The sequence below is a fragment of the Dendroctonus ponderosae genome, unplaced genomic scaffold, assembly GCF_020466585.1.
Source record: "Dendroctonus ponderosae isolate FM_Combo_2020 unplaced genomic scaffold, Dpon_F_20191213v2 Dpon_F_20191213_3, whole genome shotgun sequence".
Taxonomy (NCBI): Eukaryota; Metazoa; Arthropoda; class Insecta; order Coleoptera; family Curculionidae; genus Dendroctonus; species Dendroctonus ponderosae.
In genome coordinates, this window is record NW_026018508.1 from 6,024,153 (window position 1) to 6,051,603 (window position 27,451).

Consider the following 27,451-nt stretch of genomic DNA (forward strand, 5'->3'; position numbering starts at 1 on the left):
GAGTTAAGTGTCTGTAAGAAGATGGTAGAATTTCTAAATTGTTGCCTGCTTGTTGCAAAAAAAGAGAGAGTGCAGTTCCATTATGTATCCATTATGAGACCGATATTTCGTAGTGAAACTCAGGAATTTAGGCGATTTTTATGAAAATTTCAGTTTTAGCAACCAAGTATGATGATCCAAACTTAACTCTCTTAATGTGTAAGTGAGAAGTGCTTAAGTGACCACACACACTGTACCGCGGAAAACTATTAATCACAACAAAATATAGTTGCAAAATCAATTAATCTAATTCAAACACTTTAACTGATCGGTTTCAAAGCATATAAGATGCAAATAGTTTTAGGCGGAAGTAAAGTTGGAAAAACTCGCCCGAGTTTATGACGACTCTCTCGATCAGTGTACCCGGTTTGCGGTTTAGCGCCGTTCACAGTTGAATTTTGAATTTCAGTGTCAAACTTGTCTTCATCTATGGTGTCAAATCTAAAATGGCATTCGCTTGACATATGTCACATTTTATGCATTTTGTTTACAAAATGGCCTCTATGGTAAATAATCATTGTCAGACTTTTGAGCAAATTTAGTGCGAAACCCAAAAATTTGAACCGCAATTTTAATATAGCAAGTTAAAGTTGCTAAAAATGCCAAAAAAAGCTTGTTGCGTGGTACCGCATTGTCGAAATTCGTCGGAAAAGACGGCCAGTTTGGGTGTTACATATCAAAAGTTTCCTACAAAAGACAAAACACGTCGGCGATGGGTTCGGGCCACTCAAGCGTCGTTTCGTAAGTTTTTTTGCCATTTTTCTTTTAACTTTTTTATTGTTTACTAAATACTTCTTATAGCCGAATTTACTTTCGATGATTCTACTACACAGCGAATGTGCAGTGAGCATTTTGAAGACAACTGTTTTATGATTAACAAGAATGGGAAAGAAGTGCTCAAGTTAGATGCGGTTCCAACGATTTTTAATGTAAGTACAATAAGTGAGCTAATAATGTCAAAGCCAAGTCTTATGTTGTAAAGCAAATAAAATAGCACATGGAAATGAACAAGACCCCCCTTGATGGATTGTAAAGCTAATTCAAATTCGGCAACTATTCAGCGCTTTTTTTCCTCACTACAAACATTTAATATACATAAACCGAAATAGGTATAAATATGTTTGGTCAATAGGCAAGGGTCTTGTAATCGTAAAATTTGCTCAAAACGTGTGCTCGCCTCTGCCATGAACAAGCAACATTCGAAATACCTATCACTTTTTCTTGAATTATCAGACAGCCAATTTGTTGAATAATTTGCTTAGTTTTTCCCATATCAGCCTGAACACAGTTTGGCTTTTGTCTTATTGCCAGAGTGCGTAGAGCATCCCAACTCACTTAATAAGAGCGAATGTATTATATTTAAATTGTAATATAAATACTTATATTGTAATATTTTACGGTATTAATATTTAGCATAATTATTAAACATTAAGAGCATTCATTTTTATTAAATCATTATGCAAAAGTAGCTCATTTATGTAGAGCGTTTATTAATAAAATGTGACCTGAAATACTATAGAAGTTTGCATTTAAATCGTGAAGCAACTTGTTTATGTAGTATCTACTTAAAGAAACCTTGAGCAGATTTTCTTTGAATTGGGGAAAATTGAAATATAAGTTATGCAAACAGGAAAAAGCAATGAGAGTGCTTGCAAAGCAAAGTGCGAAAACCTGTAAATGAAACACATTAATCGGTATAAAACATTATCCAAAAGTTGGAGAAAGAGAAAGTATGCTCGCAAAATAAAAAATAAAGAACATGTTGAAGATGATCAGAAATAAAACTATATGATTTATTAATTATAAATCACAGAAAAAAGTAGCTGTCGGTTAAGGTGTGTTGATTTTAATGGCGACATCACATACATTTTTTTGGGTCTGTTTTATAAACCTCGTTTTTATGTGAATGAATATCATCAAAATCAAATGAAAAACTATCATTTTTCGATCAGTAGCGATGATCACAAAGAAGTACTTTTCTGTACTGTTCAATTGTTTTGCTTCTACGGACGGACTTTTACGCACATGTGCGCAATTTGAAAGTTTCGAAACGTAAAAATATTGATTTTTGTCAACGTAAGTTCGTAATTTTATTGCAGAATCCTGTGAAAAAGGAAAAAGATGTTGGGACAGTTAGGCCTAGACATCAGTCGAGAAGAGCCGCGAGCAAAGAAGCTCTCAAACAAATGCAAATATTATTAGAAGATGAAGATGATGCCGTCGAAATTCCAGATGACGACGTAAGTGTACTTTTTTTCTGTTAACATTAGGTTTTTTGGCGCTTTAAATATACAGCGGATATTAGAAAGTTTTATTCGCATGTTTGTATCAAAATAAATCTATTAACGTGAAGTACAGGAAGTATATATTTTTAATAGTTTTTTTGACAAATTTTTTTGTAAGGTGCATTATATTTACACAAAAATATGAGAGTTTGCATAAGTATAGACCGATAATCAGTCACATTATCTTCAGAAAACATTAAACGTATAACTCTTTGTTATGTTGTAGGTATAGTTCCCTCAGTTTTTCCATTCATGTCTTAATCTTAATTATTTTAAAGTATCCACACGTAATAAATTAAAATTTGAGAATATATTTATTTTATATCAATATAACTACCAAAGTTTGAAAACCGCTCAAAACTTAAGCGAATCAAAAAAGGCGTCGAATTATTTCACAGTTTAAAGGTCTTTTTAAACTTACAATTGTATGTTTCACTTCAACTGATTTTCGAGTCACATTTCTTTTAGATTTTATTTAAATTATAATTAAAATTTTTAAATTCTATTAAACAAGCTTCTCGACAATGTTTTGAGACAAGTTGAACTAGACCGTGTTTGCTGAACCCAATTTTACTTGCTGAATTGCTGAACCTCACAGCATACAGGATATTCATACATAATGATCGTAAAATATTTTAAAGACGAGTATTTCCAAAAAAGTTTTCCGCTTTGGACTTTTCCTTTCGAAAGAATCTAAATCTCTTGCAAATGACAAAAATTATCGTCTTTGCATAAATAATATCTATTTTGTTTTTTCTTGATATTGAGTTATACTACTAAACAAAGTTTACTTACTTAATCGTAAAGTCAGTAATCGTCGTATTTTGTTAGACTAAAATCGTTATATTATTTATTTTTATGATTGTCTGACGTTTTTAAGTTGAAAACGCACATCCATTCGCTACATGAGATATGAGAACGCCCAACGAACCGTTTAATATATACTAATAGTCAATAATTTGCGAACATTCGAGTACTTATTTAGTAAACTTATTAAATAATGTTTCCAAATATAATTCGATTTTAATTAACTTGGAATTTTGTGAATATATTCTAACTCAGAAATCGCGATAATGTTGCTTGTTTCTCTTCTTTTAAAACATTTAAAAAACGCACAAAATATTTAATTGTATGTATGTAGATGAAGAGAGAACCGTCAGTTGATTTGGTTCACGTTTGCCTATTAAAGTAAGCTGTTGCTTGTTGTTAAATTTATAATGTTAAGAAATATAACTTATTTGATATTTATATTTTAAAGCTACATAAAAATAACACGCCATATGAAAATAGCGTTTAGCATATAGCGCGCTAACAAAATATAGCCGTTACGCGCATCCCTTAGTTAACACATTGAATGATCTAAAATAGGTGGTTTATCGTGAAAAAAAGCTTCCCCATATTTAAATTAGTTAATTCAAGCAGGAATAAAGTACCTTAATTAATCAGTGGTCAATTCACTATCTTGAGAAAAAATTGATATTTTTTTCAACAATCCTAAACATTTATCTACAAAATGTTAACCGAAACCATTTCTGAATAATAAACGCTTTGCAGTTGTTAAAGTTTTTTTAGCTTTATGTATGAAATGAGATTATGGTTAATGCTTATGACAATTTCTTTGAAATTCAAGGTTTTTGTCTCGATAATATTTACGTGAATCTAATATTTCTTATTATACTATCTTTAAAAAAATAATATGTTTTTTTTATTCAATTACAATTTACAACGAAACACACTTTAGCCTAATTATTGGAATATTGTGTATTTATATTTTTCTTCTATTTTAACTATATGCTGTAAAGATTATTTATAAGACTGATATTTCTGTCGCTATGCTTTGAAAAGTGCAAGTAGGAAGAAGTTCTGATAAGATGCAAATAGCACACACAATTATTTTACTATAAGGTCACTATTTTCTTGACGAAAGTGAGTTTTTTATTATGCAGCTGAACTCAACTTTTTGAAACACTCGGAATTATGGTTAATTCACGATAATTGTTTTGCTAATCTGACAAGTTTGAAACAATCTTATTTACCGAATGATCAATTTAGTAATATAACTCAGTACGATTCATATTTTGGTTAACTTGAAAAAAATGAAACTTTTAGTTAACTTAATTTACTCATTATATAATTTGTTTTAGTACGTCTACAAAGGAGAAGTGAAAGAGGTAATTAATTCGATTTTTTTAATTAATATGCTTAGTTAATGTTAATGATTTAAGTTGTTATATGTTAAAGTCACAAGCTAACTACGTTTTGCCATATAAGTTATTTCTCACATATGAAGCAGACAACTGTTTTAGAATACGTAAAGAAAATTAGCTTTTCCATTAAGGCAATGTCGCTTCATTTACGTCATTTGAAAGTAAAAGAACTAAATATATCAGGATTAAAATGCTACCGAAACTGTTGCCACCTCTAACTGTTCACAATTACTTAATAGAAACATCGTGCTTGCGATTAGTTAGTATTTTTTTAGTAATCTGACAAATTATGCAATACTAAAACAAAATTTTACTGAACATTTTTGAGAGTTTTTATGTGCTGATCAAATGTTTTTATTCATAGGAACCAGTGCCAGTTCCCGCTGTCGTTCCTCCTCCAAAAAAGAAATACAAACTAAGCCATCGAAAATCATCAGATGGTAATGGTACACCCAAAGCAACCCCACCCAACACTTTGATCAATTGCGAATCACTTTTAGATCGCGAAGTGTTGGTATTGAAAAGCATAACGCCAAGCATCACCAATCATGATGTCGAAAATAATCTGGAGCTGGAGTGTTGGGTAGAGGAACTGGAACCGTGTCAGAAGGAGCGCAACCAGAAGCTGGAGGAGGAAAATAAGGCTTTACAAGAGAAATTAGATGAGCTTATTAAAGGATGTGACGGTGAAGTGATTTATACAGGAGATCTTACTACTGTTATTGAAGTGGCGGAACATGTTCAGAAAACTATTCAAGGTAAAAAGTGCTTTTGTTTGCCATAAATATTTATCACTTTGAAAGAAATTTTTAATTTATATATTTTTCTGGGAAAGTCAATTTGCGCCTGCTTCATTATTATTGAGCGTAATTATAAAATAGTTCTTTCATCTGTCTTAAACGTTTCAATTGGGTGTTTATCGATACTTTCATTTAAACTGTCCCAACTTTCTTGGTTTCTTTCTGATCAAAGCGACATGTACATTAAATAAAATCGATTTCATGAAGGGGCAGTCAGTGGAACTTCGATGTCTCGAATTTGATTATTAATTTGTTTATTATAAATATTAACTTTGCTTTCAGCTGTTCAAACATCTCAGAATAAACCTCCGATTGTTTTGAATAGCACTGTGGCAAATTCACAACCATACCAACTCGTGGTGGATCCCCGTATTGGTTTAATTGTAGGCTCTGTCGCTTCTAATAATCAAACGTCCCCAAAACCTTCAAAAATTCAGGTAAGACAAAACAAACATTATCAGAAGTATAATGTGAAAATCGTAGATTTTTTTATGTTTGTATAGTACGCATAATTTTAAGTTTTCATATAGTTTTGATAGTCGGACATGGATTTATAAAATCGATTCTTACTGCAAAAACAAAGATTTGGTAGTTAATTAATGCGGTTTTTCTTATATTGACTGATACATTGAGCGTTTTTTTTTCAGGTGACTACAAATCTTCAAACCCCCGTTGTTACACCTGGAAGCCAGACAATCGCAAACCGAAACCGATTAACCAGGACGAAAAAACAAACGTCTGTCGTAAGTACAACAGTAACTACTCCGCCACCACTGACGCCTGTGGGCAGTAGATCTGTTCTAATCACAAAATCCACCAATAAGCGAATCGCTTCTCAGTCCCCTGTGCAAGCCCCACCAGCAACCAGGTCCAGAGGAAATGTGAGTAGAATTAAAATGTTTTGAATCGACTTAACGCCGTGTTTACAAGTCGATATCATACTATATTAAATGCAAAAAAAACATGATTGATCCAATCTAACGCATTTTTTGAATAATTGACTCAAGTAAGACTTTTTCTTATTCGATAATGCAATAATATTCAGCAATTGATTCCGGAGTGAGTTCAAATAGAAATGAACGGAATGCAATCGAAGAAAATACTGCTGCTAATAAGCTTGTTTACTACTGCTACAATACACTACCTGCTCTCAATCTAACTGCATTTTAAACAATAAACTACTATAACATCAAGGTTTTGATTATTATAGCTACAAATGCGAAAAAGTCACAAATCGATTATACTGAAGTATTGATATTTACAACAGTGTATAATTCAATAGGTGTTGTGACTGGCAGACAATTCAGGACAGTCGCATGTACTCAATTTGCTCAGAGACACAAGGCAGACGGCGTAATTAGGAATATGCCATATAACAATAAAACTTAATACAATTGCTTTAATAATGAAAATTTATTTTTGTTAATAGTATTGTCGAGAGAACTCATATAGTTAAATTATATGTATCAACGTGATTTTGACTACACATTGTTTTTGTTAAAAATATAATTGTACAATGGAGTAGTGCAGTTTTTTAAATTTTCGATGTATTTCTATATCTTAATCACCGTTTCTGGAAATTGCACTGAACAATTCAACACTATTAATTGAACTATGTGTTATAAAACGTAATATATATTTTATAACAGAAACGTGTTGTGTTTTATTGCATAAATTATAAACTTTCAAACTAAGCACTAACTCTATTGTCTTTTTCGTCATCTGATCAATTTGAATATTGAACAATTCGCTCTTTGCTTTTTTAATAGAATTTAAAATATCAATCAAAGTATAGGCATCCCCAGTCAAGCCCATTAAAATATTACATTAATCTATATCAATCAAAAGAATGCCAAGATCAATTTGAAGAAATGTGGTGTTAGAATAATGGAATTTTCAGTCAGTGTGAAAAGTAAAAATTGGGAATCAGTGAAAACACTCGATTACATATGTAGAACTTTGCCTTTATGCAAAACGTGCCATTTTGATCTAGATTTGCACTTTAATTGTGTAAATGCAACGTTCTCTAAAGTACATTTTATTTTCAGGATCATCAACCAGCAATAGCGCCTACCCCTCCAGTCACCAGATCAAGGGTTAGTAAATTCTTCGAAATTTTCGAATCAGTTATTTGCTTTTTTTTTCGTCTCATTTTTCCTCGTCAGATCAGTATTTACATGTCCGTAATAGTAAATTACATTCTGAAACCTTCATAAATATTGGGGCAGCGTCCAAAAAGCATAATACTAGCCCTTTTTATAGATATGCAAGGTGTTGCCTAATTCTTATACCTTTCATACAGTAAGTAGCAGGTACATTTACGCAAAAAGTAATTCGTTAGCTAATTTAATGACGGATATTTACGAGCTCAAAAGATGTATTTCTGTTCTACATACAGATGAGATAAAATTTTAAGATCTTTAGTTCAACTCGACACTATCAGTATTACAAAAATAAAGAAATTTACTTTAAATAAATAATTACAGCATCATTTATCATCTTAAATTAAGCTAAGTATATAAACAAAGGTATCAGTTATAAAAAATATATAATTAATTTGGAACTTAAGAGTTTATAGGTCGGAAGCGAAACGTTTATATTAATTTTTGGTCATAAAATAAGCTATTGAATAATATTCACTTACACTCTCAAAATTTTTTTAAAACGTAATATCGTGTACAGAGTAGCTAAAACATAGAATAAAACTTTCCTTGATTGATACTTATGAAAGAAACTTGAAAACGTGTTTTTTTTCTCTTTAATCCGCAGCATTTGCAAAAATGCTCAGTGCAATTTCTGCAACACTGCAACAATTTCAATGCTCCATAATAATGAAAATCGTTGTTTTCCATATATACAATTCGAATAAAAACACAAAACCTTCTAGATAAATTTATTAATCTTGGATTGTCGACAGGATTTGTTATTTTTCTGTTTTGCTCTGTTACCCCAGGAAATAACAAAAGTTTTGTTATTAAACTAAACTTTTAATAATTGAAAACCAAACTAATTGTAAAAATTATGTATTAAGTTAACGTTTTAGTTCATTAATAGAATTGGCATCTGCAATGTTATGGAAAGAGTTGAGGAACACCGAAGTTTTACAGGTATGTAAAGCGAAACGGTGGAAAGATATTGAAGATGTTAAACTCACAAATCTGTGAGTCTCAACCTGAAAATGTCTATACAATTCTTGCTCTTATATGACTTTACTACTCTGTACATGGTATCTGAGGTTTTAATAGGTGATTAAAATATTTTTCTCTAATACTAATAAGAAAATATGCATACGAACACACTGTATAGTAGATAAATAATGAACCTTGGAAGGAATTTTCACGTTCGAACTGAAATAATCACATTTTTTTATTTACTTCTTTGAGGCCATACAGGCAATTTTGGAAAAGGTCCACAATTTTATGTTTTTAAAGGGTGTACTTAAAAGAGGTGAAATGTAATTTCGATTTTTAATTTATATTTTGCAAACTTGGCCATTTTTATTGCCATAAAGTTAAAAAAATATTAAATGACAAGTGTACATTTTTTGTCGCCCAGTTTAAGCTTAGTGTGCCAAACATTTTATAATTGGAATTATTGTTTAAATGCTTTAAAGCCTCCATTGAATATTATCGATAAAAATCATTCGTCTAACGTTTTTATAACTATCTCTAATCTCTCCATGTTTAAAGATGTTTTTTTGTAAGTTTTCATTCGTTGATTGGTGTATTTTTTTACAATTGTTTAATGTATTTATCGTGTTATGTATTTCCAGCCTGGCGCAAATGCTCCAAACAACAGACCATCCGAATGCAATGTTGAAGGCGGTTTGACTACAGGATTGAATGTGAAGTCGAAAGCAATTGTAGATCTTACTGCTGACGATGGTCGACCATTGCCCGATAGTCGAGAGATATCATTTAACAAACTCCAAGGGAAAACGTTTCCATCTTTAGTAGTCGTTGCTCGACCCCACTTACGAGTATCCGATGTAAATTCAGACCGATCAAAGTTAGATGCTAAAGTTAAGAGCGTTTTGTTGTATCTGCCATCAAAATTTACAGAATGGTAAGTATATGCCTTTGATTCCACACTACAGGATATGTTAAGTTACAGCACAAGTGATTATTGAAATCCAGTTTTCGGAAAGCTTTAAATTCATGTGTTAGAGACAAGACACTTAGTCGGGTCTCAGTTTTTATAATAATTATACAGATTAACTCAAGTTATTAAACAGCAAATATTTTTGGTATTTATATAATCAGTTATTTAGTTCAAAACCCATTTTGATTAAGTCTAAGGTCATCGTTAGAAAAATTATTATTAAATTTTGGAGCGCGCGCTTAATAAAAGCGAAAGGTTTTTTATTGTTCTATCAAATTTAAAGTTACAAAATTAACTAATTGTGTCAGAATTACGCGCTCAAAAAAGAAATGCATTCTATTTAAAGATGATGAGAAATTTAACACGAATATCACTTTCAACTTTGCATTTCGACGTTTTTCCCTAAACAGATAACGATTTTTTTCTCGATTTTCTCAAACGACAGTAAATGTTTATTTTGTGAAGCTTTTAAATAAATCGCAGAATGTTCACAAATCAAGCAAGTAACGGGCTGAACACGTTGATAGGAACCCGAAGAAGTCGTTTTATAATTCTCTATCCATCCAGCGTTAACTGTGAATGACTGAAGAACTTGAAGTCACTTTCAAAACTGATCTTTTCATTTTAACTTTTCTTTATTACTACTGATGATTTTATTGACTTACTGATGTGTGAGTTATGAAATAATGTTCTACTCTGTTGTGCTTTCCAGGCTAATTCAGCAAGGATTGATAAGATCCGAACAGACATGCACTGTGCATTCTACATCACAATTAAAATTAGGCATGTACAGCGACGTAACTAAATTTCCCTATTCCGGTGGATATGTCTGGATTTCTGAATGTTGCCCTCAGAGATTTATTTCAGTGTTTAGTGGCTCGATATTCGAAGGATCGCAACATCCACCTCTAGTGATTTTAAAAATTATTTACCATTGGGCTTGCCAAACTAATATTCAGAATGTAACTCAATGGGTAGGCGTTGCTTTTTTTTATGTTTAACTTTAATTAGTTGCAAATGCAACAATTGATTTTAGGTAAGAGTAGACAATCTCTATGTCAAAGGAATGTATACATGGCTTCGATCGGTGTGCACTCTCGGTTTGCAAACTCACATTCGGAAATTGGGAGGTCCACAAGTCAAAGTAGAAGTAGGTGTTATCTCTCTTGGGACTACTTCCCAAGATGGAAACTCACGGCAAGTAAAGGTAAGAGTAGTGGTTACATATTTAATTGCTTTGTGTCGAAAAATGCGGAAAATTCTTAAAGGTTTGGAGCACTGGCTACTCCTTTACTCTTAGCAAGGTTGAACAGGAGATTATTCCTTCGAGCCAGATTTTTAACTCGAGAAATGGTTAAAGGCAATTTTTTCTCCCAATTTCATTGATTGTGCTTGAGAATTGAACACGAAAATAATGTTTGTCTATAAATAATCTGGACATTTGCTGCTCGTGGCAATGATTTTAGATTGGAGTTCCTTGGAAATTCAAGAGCCTTTTGAATGAACTAAATTTCAATTTGAATCTAATCTAAATTTAAATCTAACTATCCATCTGTAAAATGTTCAAAGTTTCAAAGGCAAAAACACTATAATTTAACCAAATGTGTTTAATCCAGAAAAGACGGTTTTTAAGTAAAGAAGATTTTGTTCGTAATGTTATTTGAACAAAATTTCGTATATACATTTTTAGGAGGAGAAATTGGAATCTATTAACTTTCTGCCACGTTGAAGAGAGCGTCGCATACATGAAAATCGTCTTTAAAAAGGCAGTCCCGCAGATTATACAGGGTGTCCTACTCGTAAGAAATAGCTTCCTTACGTAAACTTAGACAGTTAGAAGTAGGAAACAAATAAAAGTACCGTGTGTCTCATAAAAGTGCTACCGACGTCAACTTTACGTTTTTTTTGTAGACTGAAATTTTATCTTTATTTGTGAATTATGCATGAAAATTGCTTTTTAGCAAACCTCATTGTCGATCATTTGCTTCTATCGTTTACCGGAAATTTTAATTTGAATGAGATTTGCGAAAGATATTTTGAAAATATGTATGCAACCTGTTTCTTTAGCCGGCTGTTCAATCCTGAGGAAGAAATGGGGTTCCTTTTGCTTGCTTCATTTGGTACCCCATAGTCGACCGTTTAGTTATATCTTTGGCCGGTATTTCATTTTTGTTGCGAAAAGTATTCATTTTAATGGACGTTTTAAAAATGAATTTTCGAGAAGCGGTAACCTCTTTTGGATCAAGAAGTGTGCTTTTTTGCTTACTTAATTTGATCCCGATAGTCTACCATTTATTCGTATTAGTGGCAGGCAATTATTTTTTCAATAGGCTCTTGGTATGAGCATTTAAAAAATACATTTCTCAGATACAGTAAGATGTAGCAAACGCCTTCTTTTTTTGGCTTTCAGAGTAAAAACTGGGCTTATTTTTCTTGTTTCATTCTTAGTTTCGTTAGCTGCTCAGATGTATGTTCTACAACCTATCAAAAATTGACCAAAACTACTTCTTCCTGAAAGAAAACCACATTTTTATTAATCAAATTTATTTGGCTTCTCGCTTTTTATAATTCACTTGCCTGTCGATTCAAATCTTTATAGTACTTTTATAATACGGCTGGTTTTCTTGCTGGGGGCTTTTGTGCGTAAATTGGCAAAGTTAGTACTGAATTTATCTCGCTTTTTCCCCCCCTAAAACGCACGCCCACTAATTCTTCAGTAGAGAATTTAAATTTCGTGACTAACTAAATAAATATTATGGTTTTCATACAAAAAATAGTTTTAGTCATTTGAAATATTCGAACTATTTTGATAATTTTTAGAAAATACATCGGAACACTTAATGATACTTTAAAGTAAGAAAAAAATAATCTTTATCTAAAAACCGACGAACAAAGCTGGTTACTTTCTTTTACCGTTTCTAAGAAATTAATTTTTAATACACCCTTTGCAAATATCACTTTTTGCAAGAAAAAAATTGCCAGTCAACCATAGGAACAGAAAACGATCGACAAAGAGGGCTTGATTGAAGATTTGGTTGTACCATTGAATAAACCAAAGTTAACTCGGGTGGCGGTTTCATAAAACACCCTGTATACTTGAAAATTTTAGCACATGCATGTATCAAAATTAAGAAAGCAGGATATTTTTATTTTTGTTAATGTCTAACGGTGTAGTATTGAAGCTATTTCCTGCTAATGGGACACCCTGTATATGGATATCATAAAGACGAGATACGCTACGATATATAATAACGGAAAATAGTTGAGTGATTGCTATTTTTATGAGTACGTATTCTTTCAGGTTGAAGTGTTAGGTATATTGGAATGCAACACAAAACTGATCAGACTAAGAGCGATTGAACCGTTGGCCGATGGAGAAAGGAACTATAAGAAACGTTTTGCAAAAATCTTGGAGCCTTTAGAACACTGGGTCCATCCCAGTAGTGTTATTATAACCGATTTGACTGTGGACAAGGGAACTCTACTGCAGATGGGCTTTGCAACTGTGATGCAACCCGCTGTGAATGATTGTGTTAATTCCAATAAATCAATAATGGATTATCTACGAAGGATTGTGCCGAGAATGTTCCAAAACACCCTTTCGTTGCTTTCAAGGTATACATTTTTTGTACTGAATTTATTCATTCAAGTACTAACTGAAGAAAATATGTTTTACCAGTTTTTTGTCTGGTGGTGATAAAAAAAAAGTTCCTAATGACTTTCAACTTTTTAGGCAAATTATCCAACAATTTCTGGATGAATTAGTATGGCGTGAGTGGTTTGGAACTACCTCAATGCAGGCTTTCGATAATTTAATAACACATCTTGCGGAACAAACTCGCTTTGAATCATCTCAAAGCCTTGTCGTCCGATTGCATAAGGTAGCTGTAAATCCTTTTAGACAATGGGTGGTTCCCGTTGTTGGTGCTCATGTAATGGCACCATCTCCTGCTGCAGTCGCTGTGCCCGCAAAACCTACAGAAAATTTAACAAAAAAGCGAAAAAGGTGAGGGTGAACAACTGAAACTATTGACTTTCTGTGCAAAAGTTCTCGAGTTTTTTTAGAGAATGTACAACGTAGTGTGTCTGCTTTTTTACTTTGCCACACTTTTTGACGATATACCAAACCAGAAACTTGCATGTATTGCCAAATAAAAGTTTTCCAAATTTCTATTTAATCATTCTAAATTTATATATGGAAATTCTAGATTTCTAAAAGCTAAATATTATTTTTAAATCTTGCTGTACAGGGCGATACAAAATTGGCGTCGTTTCTCCAGGGTGTTTTAGGAAGTACAGAAAAAGTAGTACAAATAAATAATAATTTCAAAAATGCACTGCGAATTTGATTGCACATGCAAATGACGTTCTGTTCATTAATACTACTTTCATACTTTTTATACGTGTCAAAAAAAGCAACAAGTGAGGTCAGAAACGCCAATAAAAATCGAGATAATTTTACTGAATAAGTTTGCCATTTTCATGAGCTGTGCAATATTACATCCATAACATTCGTTTCATCAGCAAAGTGTCCAATTTACCAAAAAACTGCTCAATTTCACATCACATCAGTTTAAATAGCGCAAGTGCATGTTTTTGACTATATCAGCCTTCTCAGAACGGGTTTCAAACCTAGCACTTCTCATCAGCTGAGCTCAGATTGCAGACGGCACATCCAAAAGTCTGTATTTTAAAGATGGAACTATTTATTACCACTTAAAAGAAATTATGCCAACTTTGAATCGCGCTGTACTTACGTTAGTGAATTTCTTAACACTGTGTAAACAGATAATTGCACTTTTAATATTATTATTATTAGAAAAGATCCGGAACAGCCATCCAAGCCGACTTCAACGACCAGTCTTGAGTTAAATAGGCCGCCTAAATCGACTTCTCCAGACGTCCCTGAACAGATGATCCCATTGGAAAATTATTACTACGGCACAATCGATAATTATCCCCCGAAAACAAACGTTACTCTGAACATGAAGTGTCCATTCTGCAAAGAAGTTTTCAACAACAATATCATTTTGATGAATCATTTGTTCAAGCATGCTCATAATGTTTCTAAGGACGGCCAAATGTGCAGATACTGTTTGACTAGTTTGTCTACCGCCAATGATTTACTGAAGCACATAGGTAAGTTCAGGGGTTTACGGAGCTTGTTTTTATTGTTTTTGTCAAATAATTAAATGTGTGCATATTAATTTACTGTTTTTTCTAGCCACGTCTCATCCATCCGATACGAAACATGATAATGGTTTCATTTGTTTGATTTGCGAAACGCAATACATGAATCCATTCGTCTTAGGAAAGCACATGTCTAAAGAGCATTGCCCATCCGAGTTACCATATCAATGTGGAACATGTGGTTACAGGTAAATAAAGTTATTTTATGTTTAACATTTCCTTTCGTTGACAGGTTCTAAATAGCATTTTGTACAGGACAGTAATTGTATTTCAGATGTTCAAACCACAAACAAGCAATTGATCATTTTCACAAACAGCATGACAATGGGCCCACTATTCAGTGTCCGTTCTGTTTGAAATCAACAACGGTATTTTCTTCGTCGAGGAATATTGGCCAAAATATGCACTACTTCATACAGCACTTGCAGAAACATCAGAAAAAACAATTTGCTAGAAGGTAAGACTTTCGATTGTTACAACTTGCCTCGAAATTAAGCTGTCCAACTTTAACAGCAGTATTTATAGCCAAAAGTATGGAAACCTTCTTACAGTTCTATGATTTTCTAAATGAAATATAAATCTTATAAGAAATTATGTCTACACACTGGATCAAATGAATTAACAATTAGTTTAACAAAGTGTGTAATTTCTTCATTAAAAAAATGTGACCAAACCCCCTTTGAGAGTTACGAGATCGTTTATGAGGGTCATTGAAAATACAGAATAAAAGCCAATACTCAATGGCAAGAAACAATCTAATTATTATTGGTCAATATCGCACTAGTGATACCCACGTGAACATCTCATCTCATCATTCTCTTAGATCATGATCATTGATTGGTTCTGGTCCTTGGGAATTGTGCTTTACTTTGTGCTTTTAGTGGTCCCGTTAAACATTTTTTAATGGAGAAATTACAAACTTTATTCCACTAATTATTAATTTAATTCATTCATAATATAAATCTTCTTCAAACACTTCCTTGCATCAGAAAAAAATACTCATTTCGTGGAAAAGTATCCCTTAAATATATTCTTTGACTTGTTCTTTGACACTGAACTGTTTTGCTTTTTCAATTAAAATGATTGTTAAAAAAACCACTTATCAAACTTCAACGCTTACTTATGTTATTCCAAAAAGACTTTCTTTTTGCAGCATTTTCTACAATCATGGATTTCTACAACAATCGTTGAAAATTAGATGATTATTATTAATATCATAATCATTGTACTTGTTCTTAGATAACTAATTTGCTATTACTGCTTTTCCCATTGACATTCATTTATTAAATACTATAATCATTAAACATTCTAATTTGTTTCAGATGTGGAAAATGCAACTTGTGGTTCGTGCAGAAAGAGGTTTTGAAAGAACATCAGTACAATATGCATGCGTCCCAACGCGGGAAGAGTGGCTTAGTCCCATGGGTGGCGCCTCGAAATGGAGTAATGGTTCCAAAGTCGAAAATGGACAAGTACCCTTGTGACGGAGAGGGTATAAATTTTGGCACCTTAATTTGTAACGTCTCAAAGGGCTTGAAGTGCAAGGAATGTGATGATTTAATGGACAGCTCTAAACATTTTCCGTAAGTAGCCGACCTTTCACTATCCTCTCGTATAGGAAACGTTCGGAAATAGCTACTGTTTCTTGGAAGAATTTTGGTAGTTTTTGCTTATGACATTATTGTCATGGTGTTTTTCCACCATCTTCAGTTTGTGTTAAACAACCAATAGGTAAAATATTTTGTCCATACATATACATGAAATATAACAACACTTCTTATTTCTGTTCTGAAATGGACAAGCATTAAGAAACTAATGTATCAGTCCCAATCCTAGCGTAACAACAACAGCCTACACGAGTAAATAAGATAATAATTTAAAATTAGAAAATGTGGAATTCTGTTCTTTTTTACAAATTTGATGGTCCTGATTCCTTTCCTTTAGTCTTAATAATTTTTGAATGTTTTAGTGTATTGTAATTTTAAATTGTTTTGGTAACTAGTAATGGGTAAACAGGCTTTAGGTGTTGTTATATTTCATGTACGTCTATGGAAAAATATTTTAAACTATTGGTTCTTTTAGACAAACTGATAATGGTGGAAAAACACCGAAACGTATTTTAAGAAAAATGGATAAATTGTGATATCGAAAAAAATGACTGAAACCCAGGAATATTATTTATATTAACTTTATTTTAGGTCGTTTGAGAGTTGCCAGCATCCAAATTGCCAATATTCAACTTGTTGCTCGAAAGCTATGCAAAACCATAATGCGAAATGTAGCAAAAACTCGCAACGGACAATTTCACAGGATATATTGCCATACGAAATGTTCTGCATCTGTGGCTACAGTAGTTTAGATGGTAAGAAACTACTCGCATATTAAAAAGAATTTTATAATATTTATTAATAATCTTTATTTCCTATAGAAAAAGGCTATCGACCCAATCGGTCTTTCTGCCCTTGTGTAGTACATATGTGTCTTAACCTAGCTTATTCTTATTTATTAATTTTTTCAGGAAATCAAATGGCAAAACATCTAGCCACTTGTGAGAAAAAATCTGCCTACCCTTCCCTATCGGATGCGAAAAGCGCGTCCGTTACTCATAGTATGCTGGACGTTCTTGGATTGGTTCGAAAGCCTGAAGAAACTGATAAAAAAGTTTCTGCTCCGAGATCTGTTAAGCGAGCAATGAGGAGGACTGAAGCCGGAATAATTGCTTTAGATGAAGATGAATCTTCACGGGATTCGGTCAAGTCCACTAGAGGCAGAAAATCTAAAAAGCAGCTTATTGAGGCAGCCAAAAAGACCGAAACCGAGGTTATAGATTTAATAGACGATAGTGGTGTTGCAGAAGAGGGTCCATCTGAGTTAAAATCGGGCGATAAACCTACTGCAGAAGCGGCAGTGGAAAACGTTGACGATATTTTAGCTGTAGTTAATGTTGGTGGAAATAGCGAAAAAACTTGCATCGACAAACCAATTATTTTAGAGGATGATAGTAATGATAGTTCGGTTACAACTGAAAATGTAGGAAATGATGAGAGCGACGTAAAATCCGGAACTCTGATTTCTAATGTAGCTGAAACGGAAGATCATCTGAAACCATCAGATTCAGATGAACTTTTATCGGGCAAAGATCTTGCGGTAGAATTGGTAAAGGAAAACCTAGTTAACGATACCGATCAGGACGAAATGGTTGAGCTACCACCACCAGAAAAAGCAGAAGTTTTGAATGCAAATGCAATTCCCGAGGCTGAAAGTTCGAAGGAAGAAAATGACTCAAAAGAAGACTCGAAAGATGCGCTCGATAGTGAAGTATCTGCAACAGTAGATAATTCCTTGTTACATGACACCGGCATTGTCCCACTTGGCGAAAACTCTTCTGAAAATACTGAATTGACCAGCAAAAACACTGATGGTTTATTAGTTTCTGATTCACTAAATGTGAATCAGGAAGGCGATACGCCATTCGTATGTTCAGATAGTAGAGAAGATGACGTTAGTGCTCTCAAGCTTGGCACGGATGATTCTTTGCAAAATATTGAAGACAAGTCTGACTCTTTGGACGTAATTGAGAGTATTACTGCAATTGAAAAATGTTTAGAAACCTCCTTATTGCCTAGCCAAAATGATCTGAAAACAACAGAAGCAATTGAACCATTATCCGACATTGTAAAGCCATCAGAGCAAACTCGACAAGCAGATGAAAGTGATCGTATCGAAGAGAATGATGATTCTCGAATGGAGGTAGAAAGAATTTCGGTACCGGAAGAACCAAGTTCCGAGGTTGAACCTAATGTGGAGGATTCTCAGGGATCAAAAACTATATCGACTGCTGCAGAATCTGGTACCGATAATACTGTTCAGCTGGCGGCAGTTATTGCTGACCCTGTCACGGCAATGGAGGTTGATTGAGAATTTTAATTTTTTTTTATTGTTAAAGCTGCGATTAAAGCAACGTAATGGATGTGTAACAGGCAAATAGAAAAGTTTAAAATAAAATAGTGCTTTATAATAATAAGTGTATTTAAATGTTTTCGTTTTAATGTAGTTATACTAAATGCATCGGTATTGTCTTAGTACGTGTATGACGATATATTATCTGTGCGGTACTATCATATTTTTCTTCTTGTTTTAACTATCTAACAGTTTTCAAATATATTTCCTGATGATGCAAGCGAATGGGTAAAATGCCACTAGTTCTCGATAATAATGTCGACAAAATTGATGCTGCAATTACATATTTCTATATCATTTTCATCGGTTCCTATGTATATAGGGTGGTGCAACCAAGACGTAATGCTATTACTAACTGATGTGTTATTTCGAAATTATTAGTTTTTAATGCGATGTTGGCATTAAACGTGAGTCAGATTACATCCATCAGAGTTATTTTTGTTATGCAGGGGGTTCCCAAAAGGCCATGGCTTACCAAACTTGTGTTTTGGGTTCATTGGGTCTGCGGTTAATAGTTTACCAGACATGAATCCTTAAAGTAGGCGGAGTCATACCACAGCTTATATATATGATATATAAGCTGTGGTCATACTAGACTGTGAAAGAAATTGAAAAATTGCTTCAAGAAATTTCTGAAAGGGTTTATTGAGACATTAAATTTGAATTTTCTGGTTTTCGTATTAATTTAATTGGGGCATAGGGAGAAAGATTCTTACCAGTCACAAAAACGGCTTTTTCCCGTAATCTTTTAAATCACGTAAAATTTTTACATTGGGTCTGAATGTGACGTCACAATTGATCGAGCTTTTTCATCTGGCGTAATTGCTTAAATTGCAAAGAAGAGGATCAGCTAACACGTCAGAGAGTAGCCATGGCTCCAACCTCAAATATTTTCCACCTTCATAATAATGATTCAAATGTATATAGTTTTCTTCAAAAAAATAATTTAGGATGGTATTTATGCAAGGAACTGCAAGACTATTCAATGTGTTACGCCTAGATGTATTACGAAGCCACCCAAAATGTATGACTTTTCCAAAATATTTATTTCGCTGCTTGAGTAATAAAAGAGAATTAAAAGTCTACAATATCGATGTAAAAGATTACATTGCCAAGCTGCAAAGCGAGTATTTGGAATTACTGAAAGTCGATAGTTACATGTCGAATCCACGATGTATTGAACTGCAACCAGTAATAAATATAATCACGAAGAGAGATGAGCTTATTACCAATATTGTTGATCTAAAAGAATTAGCTGCATCGCCAGACAAAGATTTAGCTGCATTGGCCAAAGAAGAGGAAACTGAACTGGAAACTAAACTGTATCACTTGGAGGAAACATTAATCGATGCCTTACTGCCAGAGGATCGCGAGGATTCATTTGATACCATTATATTGGAGGTGCAAGCAGGAGTAGGCGGTCAAGAAGCTATGTTATTCGCACAGGAAATGTTCGATATGTATTGCAGTTTTATATCTCTCAAAGGTACACATCTATTCAGTTATTTACAGGGTGTGCACTATTGCGAACTCCTTTATTATTATAGTTTTATGAATTTTGAGCTTATTTTCATTACCGAAGGTTCGGCTCATGCTATAATCATCAGTAGTTTATGATTGAAATCGAACCAGGGCTTTGCCATTAAATGAATCTCCGAAATTTCACTATTTTTGTAAAATCCCACTCATCTTAATGACACATTTGAAATCATTTTTATCATCTGAAAATTTCAAAACGTTATGCTTAGGATTGAAACAGTTGAGCATGTCGGAAAACTCGTCAGGATATTTTCCATAGTCCGTCTCGATCTCGAGACCTATCTGTCTCAGGAACCGTTTTTTACCAATAAAGTTTTAATTGGAAATTTGTTAAATCCAAACGAATACAGGCAAAGATAAGCAAACATAAACATTTAAAGCCGCTTATAGGAAACACTTGAAATATTTTATGCAATCCAAATTTCCCTTAGGTCTCTAGTGAAATACCTCATCCAAAAAGGGATAGACTTGAATTTTAAATATCACTTTAACATCTTCACTTATTTATATGTCAAAATCCGTTTAGAATAGTGAAAAAATCATTTGGACCTTTTTGATAGAAACCGTCGAGAACTCTTTTTTCTTAAAAGACGTAAGCAATTCTTACAATTTCAAAATTAGAAGTCAAAATGTATTTTTTTCTTGAGTATGCCTAAGTATACGATATTATATCTCTGAAAGAAAGCGTTCTGCGAACTGGCTTTGCTTGATTACCTTTGATAAAAATTGTCTAATTTCGAAAAAGATTCAGAAATATCAAATTCAACATTTGGAAAATCATAGTGGCAATACGAGAAAATTTTTATTTATACAGAAAGTTTGGCCAGAAGTTGAATATTTTTGTTAAATAGGGCGTTCGTTTAAGGCGCCTCAACATTTGAATCTTTATTTCAGTCAAAGTTGCTTATTTTTGAGCTTGATATGAAATGCCCTTTTAAGACTTGTAAAATTCTAGTAACTTCCAAGGATATTAAAAAAAACTAAATTTGCCATTTGGCTCTTTGTCGCTCGATGTCGTTCTCTTCAATCGAACTAGTCATCATTTTCTAAGTTTAAAACGGCATTTAAAAAAGCTCAAAATTGTGCATCTTTGCCCCAGTTTAACCTATCTCGAACCTCTTATGATTTACCATACTCTAGTGGTGTGGCTCGTACAACGGACACTTATATATGCAGCAAAAGAGCTGAAAGCTTAGGTTCAACTCAAATCAGCATATCTTTAAATTATAGCCGCGAATGACATAACTATTTCATATTTATTAGGAAATTTTACATATACACTTCTTTAGAACTATCCTCAAAAAGTCTCACATTTACAGAAGCAAATTAAAAGAAATTCTCACCATCTCTAAATGTCTTGGAAAACGTTGGAATATTTCAACATTCGCAAGATTAATTTTATTGTAGTGGTTTATTCAATATGTTCGAATAATATATATTTATTACAATTCAGTATTTTTTAATGAAAGCAAATATCGCAACATTCAATAGAATGTTGCGATATTTGTCCAAGTTTTAAAATCATCCGCAAAAGAGTTTATTTCAAAACTTGATGCTGCTATTAATACTACAAGAAATATTATACTTTGAAGAATTGTTGACAAAATTTTGAACGTTTTCATTATAAAGCATGTCTACTTAATTTATTGCCATTGAAAAGTTATTAAAAAAAATTTTAAATTAATAATAAGAAAGTTTTCTTTATGACAAGTTATGGAAACATACTGTCCACATGTAAGCCTTGTTGCAATGTTATGCTCTCAACGGCGAAAAACGTCTCAAATACTCAAGTTCGCTAAATTTTTCATATAAACGTTCAAAATTGAAGGTTTCATAACGAACATCGTAGTCTTTTTATAAACCGGGATTCAGTGGGAATAATGCCTTATCATTTAGTGTTTAGTGTTTTTAGTGTTTAATTGCTTACAGGCTGGAAGTACGACATTGTAGACTACATGGGCACCGACCTCGGAGGAATACGACGCGGCTCTATTCTAGTAAATGGAAGCAAAGCATACAAGTTTTTCAAACATGAGGGTGGAGTGCATAGAGTGCAACGAATCCCTTCTACCGAAAAGAGTAGCCGCATTCACACTAGTACAGTGTCTGTAACTGCTTTACCTCAGCCTAATGAAATTGATATCCGGATTGATCCAAAAGACTTGAAGATTGAAACGAAGAGGTACGATCTTGTCTGTGTATTTGCTAAATATTTGTAATAAAACATACGTGCAATCAGTGGAAACGCGTGGTTTAATGCTTAATTGGTGCACAATCCTAGAAGTAACACATTTTTTGAGCGGCACTACTAAAAATCGTACAAATTAAAGGATCTTAATAAGAAATTAAAAATTAGTTTTCATGTAAGTATAAGTATTGCACGTTAATGCGATCACCAGCGTTTCAAATGTCCCCCATTCGCATAATTCACGTAATAAAAATATCGCGATTCGATCACTAATGCAAAGCACAGTGATCTGCTGACTAAGTGTGCACAATGCAATTTTATTATTCAGATATGTAGTGAATATATGAGGCAGTTAGAAGGCAAATGTGAAAAATGATACCTAAACCATTCACCGAAAGGCTCGCTTTGATATAAATTGCCGCTAATAGTTTCAAATTTCTTAAACCTAACGTTATGATGTTCTTCTTTCAAGAATCATGAAGGTTAAATATGTTTTAGTAGGAGTTTTAAAAAAAAATGGGCATGCACGTGCAGTAAAGCCTGCCAGTTGGACTTATTTCACATTATCGGGATCTTATGATATTAGTTGTATATGGGATATAAAGTTATATAATAGTATAGTATATAAAGTGATATAAAAATAGAACGTCATTCTAGTAAATATAACGCGAAGTTCTCCTTAAAGCGCATCGAAAATATACCTAAAAAATGAATCGGCCTTAAAATTGAGATATTTACAAAAAAACTAAACCGCTTTTTAAGATTTTAGAAATATGAGGCTACCTTGCTTAATCCGCAATAGACAACCCACAAATAAATGAGTCCATGATTTTGATACTGATGAGAATCATCATTTCTCTCTAAACCCAGCTGACGACAGCGAATAAGCTCGAAACCGCTCCTTGGGCTGCCTCAGATTAGCGAACCTCGAGATTTGCACTAGCTTGCATAAAAATTTAATGTTTAAAGAAAAGAAAGATTTTTGGATTCAGTAAAAGGCTGTGAATTTAACTAACATTTATTTTTATTGTTTTTCGATAGATCAACAGGAGCAGGAGGACAACATGTAAATACCACCGATTCAGCAGTCAGAATAGTTCATTTACCAACCAACATTATGGTGGAATGCCAAGTAGACCGATCCCAAATAAAAAATCGAAAATTGGCGTTGACCAAATTACGAGCACTGTTATACCAGCGAGAGTTGGAAGAACAACTAGCTCAACAGGAATCGACGAAAAAGAGCCAAGTTAGTTCGAATAATCGAAACGAGAAAATACGCACGTACAATTTTAACCAAGATAGAATAACGGATCACCGATTGTCGGGGGTGCACTTTCACAATATCAAAATGTTTATGGAAACGGGTGCTGATTTGGAAGAACTGAATGAGCAGCTAGACCGGCAGGCCAGAATAAGTAGTTTGCTTGAGATCGTAAATAAGTTTTTGAAATGAGTTATACTCAGAAAGTTACATTTATAGGAACAGACCGATCCGCAGTGTTATTCAAGCGAATAGTTTTCCTGGTTATTCTTGTAAAAAATGGCTAACTTGAATACATTCACCCTTATTACACTTACTGTAGTGATATTGTATATAAGACTTAAATAAAACGTGCAAACCATTTTTTAGTTATTTTTTATTTACACATTTATGTGAATATGGTATTTTTATAATTTCCACTTTTTCGTCAAAAAATGTACTTCAAGTGTGCAACTTTTTATTATATGAAACTGCTTTCAAGAGAATAATGAGAATGCAAAAATTAATAAAATAACAGTTATTCAAAAATCTTCAAGACAAAGATAGGTATACTAATTAATATACGCGTTGACAACACTGACTCAATTCTGTTGATAATTTGGTTGTCAAATGCTTGGTAACGGCCGCTTGTCAGCTGACAGCACCAATTGAAACAAAACCGTTTCCTTTTAAATGTGTCCGTTGAAACGGTTCTGAAATCCAGGACTTTCACTGTTTTATCCTCGTTTTATTTAGAACACTTGTGTTGAACACGTGAAGATCAAGTGAGGTGACTTTCTACGAGTGAGTCTGAAATGGAGAACGAAAATACTGCCTCGGACTCGATTGATTATTCTGTATCCATGGCCGACATGTAAGTATTGAAAACCTACGTACCATGTTAAGAAAAGCAGTTTCTATTATTTGTATTGCTTGGCACGAAAACGAATACAGCAAATTCGATGCTAATGATTGCTACCTGTTCTAACCCAAGTACATTTATCTATAAAACAGAATTACAATCGCAATCTACTGACTTTGTTGCTCAAAAAAGGGTATAATACAAACAGAAACCAAAGCACAATAGTAAGTAATAAATAATTACCTATCTTTGACCAACGAATGTATCTGCTTTATGGGAAGCTGGAACATTTTGCAAAGCGAAACCCTCTTACACTATTGTTGCATTGCATTACAGCAAATTGTCTTCTATTAATGCTTTGAACCAACGACCACTAATATAATATATTGCGTGATTATCACATTTGTTGCTAATTGAGCGATTAAACCAACGTTCTCATTCATGATGACAAGTATATTTTGAGCTTCGTCTCCGAATATAATACTGAGCAGCCTGTTTGAGTATCAAAATACTGAAGTACTTTAGTAATCTAGTGAAAGTAGTGAACAAATTGGCAGTTTCTTAATCATAGAACAAAACTTATTAAGCCTCTGTTTTATAAAAACATTTCTTGAATAATCACGTATTACTATTAATAGTTACTGTCTTCATTAATAACCGTACTTATTTTTGTTGGTGTTTGGAGTAATTTAGAGACGAGACAAACGTTTGCTCTTGTGCTGTTTGAATGAAATATGCAACAATAAAATTTGAAAGCCCCTTAATAGTGACCTTTCAAATGAATTGTACGAAATATTAAGAAAAGTCGAATTGAAAAAATGAGAAGCAAAAACTGAAAACTATTAGAAAACCAATAAAAGAACTAGAAATCGGAGGAATCATTCGTCTAATCAGTTGAAAATTGACAATAGTAACAGACAAAAAGCAAGAAATCGATAAGTCCATAGCAAACAGCTAATTAATACACTGATTTATTACAGTCGGAAAGATACATTACAGTCTAGAAGAACTAGTAAAAGAAAACATTTTCGGAAAAGGCAGAAAATACTACACAAAGTCCACAAGAAAAATAAACAAAATGGACTCGAAGAAAGTACAATTCAACGATAAGAGCGTTTTACACACTACATAAATGTAGTAGAAACAACAGTGGAGAACCATAGGATAATGACTTGGGATAAATGAGAATATGTATATAAAAAAATATGTCAATAATATTGGATAAAGACGGTTTTGTGAGTGGTAGAATAACAAATTTGAGGGAAGAAAGAACAAAACTTAGACACGAATTAGTGTCTTTAGTACCGAGACGAACGCAAGCTGAAAACGAAATCTCCAAATCAATGCTAATGCCGCAAAATAGAAAGGAATACATAACAAAGGCCCACGAAAACACAAAACAACGAACAGAAAATCGAAGCAGTTTATTAGAGTACAAATTTGAATTTCTTTTAATTCGAAAAGTGTTCGAAAACAAATTCGTCGATGACAAAAGTGTTTCAAAACAGCTTTAATAATGAATAACAAGTAAAATTTAAATTAGTGACAGAAAAATCGTCGCAATGATTTTGAAAACAAGAAAGTAAGAACGAAAAAGCCTAAACCATTATGCAATTTTAAAAAATCAACTAGAAAAATGTCGCGTGATTGGTTCAATTAGTTAAAAAACTGTCGATTTAAACAAGCAAAAAGCAAGAATCATATACCAAATCAATATAACGAACAAACAAAGTTGATTCAAAGAAAGTCCAATAAACACCAATCCAGAAGAGATGGAAATGTAAAATAAACAACAGAAAAACAACGCTGAAGAAACAGATGAAAATTAATTTCGATAAACTCAAAATTCATTTCGATAAACTGAAAAGTGTTTGATAGTGTTGACCACAACAAAATATGTAAATAATATTGTCCAAAGACGGTATTGTGTTAGTATTGTTATATTATGTTAGGACAACAAGTTTGAAGGAAGAAAGTAAATAAATAAGAAACATAATAGTGTCATCAGTACTGAGACTGATGCACACTAAAACTGAAAAGCCGAAATCAGAAATAAAAAAAAGTATCCAAGCAGATTATTAGAGTAGAAATAATGAATTCCTTAACTTACTTAATAAAATATTTAAAATCATAAGAAAAATGATAAAAATTATTTTGAATAAACGCAAATGAGAATTAGAAAAACTTAACCAATGACCGAACTAAAGGAATTACAAGAAAACTGAGGAGCCAAAACGTAATGCCACAAACAAAATGTAATAACTGACAGAAAACTAAAAATTCGAGCAGATAAAAATGCTCGTAGGTAGATAAATGCGTATGTGTACCGTGCGTTTGGAACAATGTATTCAGCATTTTTTCTTATTCGAATTATTCACATTCGATAGAATTTTATCTAAAATAGTCGTATATTCATTGACAGGAATGTAAGTAGATAGGAATTGCCTTCCAACTAAATAGAATTTTCAATGCTTTGCTACATACTTGAAGATCTTGAAGATATCTTACAATATTATGTGTTTTCTATCGAGTTCGGAGATTCTGTCAGCAGGAAGATTTGGCGGCCGGAGACTCCGGTCTTCCATTGTTCTAAGATCAGTCCTGTTCTATGGATCAATTTTTATCATGTCTAAGATACATCCGGAGCCACGGCAGCTTTTCCATTCCAGCAATCACGATGTTGCTTTAGTTAGCCAAATGTAACTTAATGATCCTAGCGGGCATCCTAATCTAACGCAGGTAGTTTTCTCCAATTCGCCTTTTCCAAGAAATGAACAAGAATTATTGATGCTATTGAAAACGCACGTGATGTGAGGGTAGGCGGTCGATACAAAGTAGGACTAGAGATGTTTGTTTTACGACATTTTAAACAACGTTAACTGCAATATCTAACTGCCATTCTAGCCAGTAATTATTTACTTTAATTCAAATTTATCCAGAATTGAGTATAGAACTTAAGTATATTAGAAACATGTCTTTTATTTTTTTCTTCAAGAAAACTATTCATATTAATCTTCAAGAGTGCAGATCGCATTAC

General features: G+C 33.0%; 3 protein-coding genes across 5 annotated transcripts in view; all 3 read left to right on the top strand.

Annotated features, from left to right (window-relative positions):
* The first annotated feature begins 428 nt into the window (after window positions 1-428).
* On the top strand, window positions 429-18,643 carry LOC109543643. 3 transcript variants are annotated; one of them, XM_019913460.2, is made up of 20 exons: window positions 429-780; window positions 841-968; window positions 2,139-2,279; window positions 4,469-4,495; window positions 4,896-4,971; window positions 5,032-5,289; window positions 5,614-5,768; window positions 5,979-6,212; window positions 7,380-7,427; window positions 9,104-9,396; window positions 10,145-10,406; window positions 10,469-10,639; window positions 12,734-13,047; window positions 13,166-13,438; window positions 14,252-14,571; window positions 14,657-14,810; window positions 14,897-15,079; window positions 15,945-16,205; window positions 16,821-16,984; window positions 17,141-18,643. In XM_019913460.2, the coding sequence occupies exons 1-20, from the start codon at window positions 639-641 to the stop codon at window positions 18,538-18,540; spliced, it is 5,004 nt and encodes a 1,667-aa protein (XP_019769019.2). In that variant the 5' UTR covers window positions 429-638; the 3' UTR covers window positions 18,541-18,643. The 3 variants fall into 3 exon arrangements, with proteins under 3 accessions (XP_019769019.2, XP_019769018.2, XP_048520626.1); XM_019913459.2 differs by having other exon boundaries at window positions 4,896-5,289; XM_048664669.1 differs by lacking the exon at window positions 4,469-4,495 and having other exon boundaries at window positions 4,896-5,289.
* Window positions 18,644-19,437: 794 nt separating this feature from the next.
* On the top strand, window positions 19,438-23,936 carry LOC109543660 (peptide chain release factor 1-like, mitochondrial). The gene is made up of 3 exons (XM_019913480.2): window positions 19,438-20,068; window positions 22,051-22,303; window positions 23,351-23,936. The coding sequence occupies exons 1-3, from the start codon at window positions 19,534-19,536 to the stop codon at window positions 23,763-23,765; spliced, it is 1,203 nt and encodes a 400-aa protein (XP_019769039.2). The 5' UTR covers window positions 19,438-19,533; the 3' UTR covers window positions 23,766-23,936.
* Window positions 23,937-24,211: 275 nt separating this feature from the next.
* Window positions 24,212-27,451, top strand: part of LOC109543617 (early endosome antigen 1) — a 45,629-nt gene continuing 42,389 nt past the window's right edge. Inside the window, exon 1 of the mRNA XM_019913424.2 lies at window positions 24,212-24,426. Within this exon, the coding sequence (XP_019768983.2) occupies window positions 24,368-24,426 (59 nt within the window). The 5' untranslated portion in view covers window positions 24,212-24,367. The remainder of the gene's footprint in view (window positions 24,427-27,451) is intronic.

Bases quoted from the DNA above. Each gene is read 5' to 3' on its own strand.
- LOC109543643 (XM_019913459.2), top strand. From the start codon at position 639: ATGCCAAAAAAAGCTTGTTGCGTGGTACCGCATTGTCGAAATTCGTCG. The intron at 10,407-10,468 runs GTAGGCGTTGCT...AATTGATTTTAG, and splicing joins TTCAGAATGTAACTCAATGG to GTAAGAGTAGACAATCTCTA. The intron at 15,080-15,944 runs GTAAGACTTTCG...AATTTGTTTCAG, and splicing joins AAAAAACAATTTGCTAGAAG to ATGTGGAAAATGCAACTTGT.
- LOC109543660 (XM_019913480.2), top strand. From the start codon at position 19,534: ATGGTATTTATGCAAGGAACTGCAAGACTATTCAATGTGTTACGCCTA. The intron at 20,069-22,050 runs GTACACATCTAT...AATTGCTTACAG, and splicing joins CAGTTTTATATCTCTCAAAG to GCTGGAAGTACGACATTGTA. The intron at 22,304-23,350 runs GTACGATCTTGT...GTTTTTCGATAG, and splicing joins TTGAAGATTGAAACGAAGAG to ATCAACAGGAGCAGGAGGAC.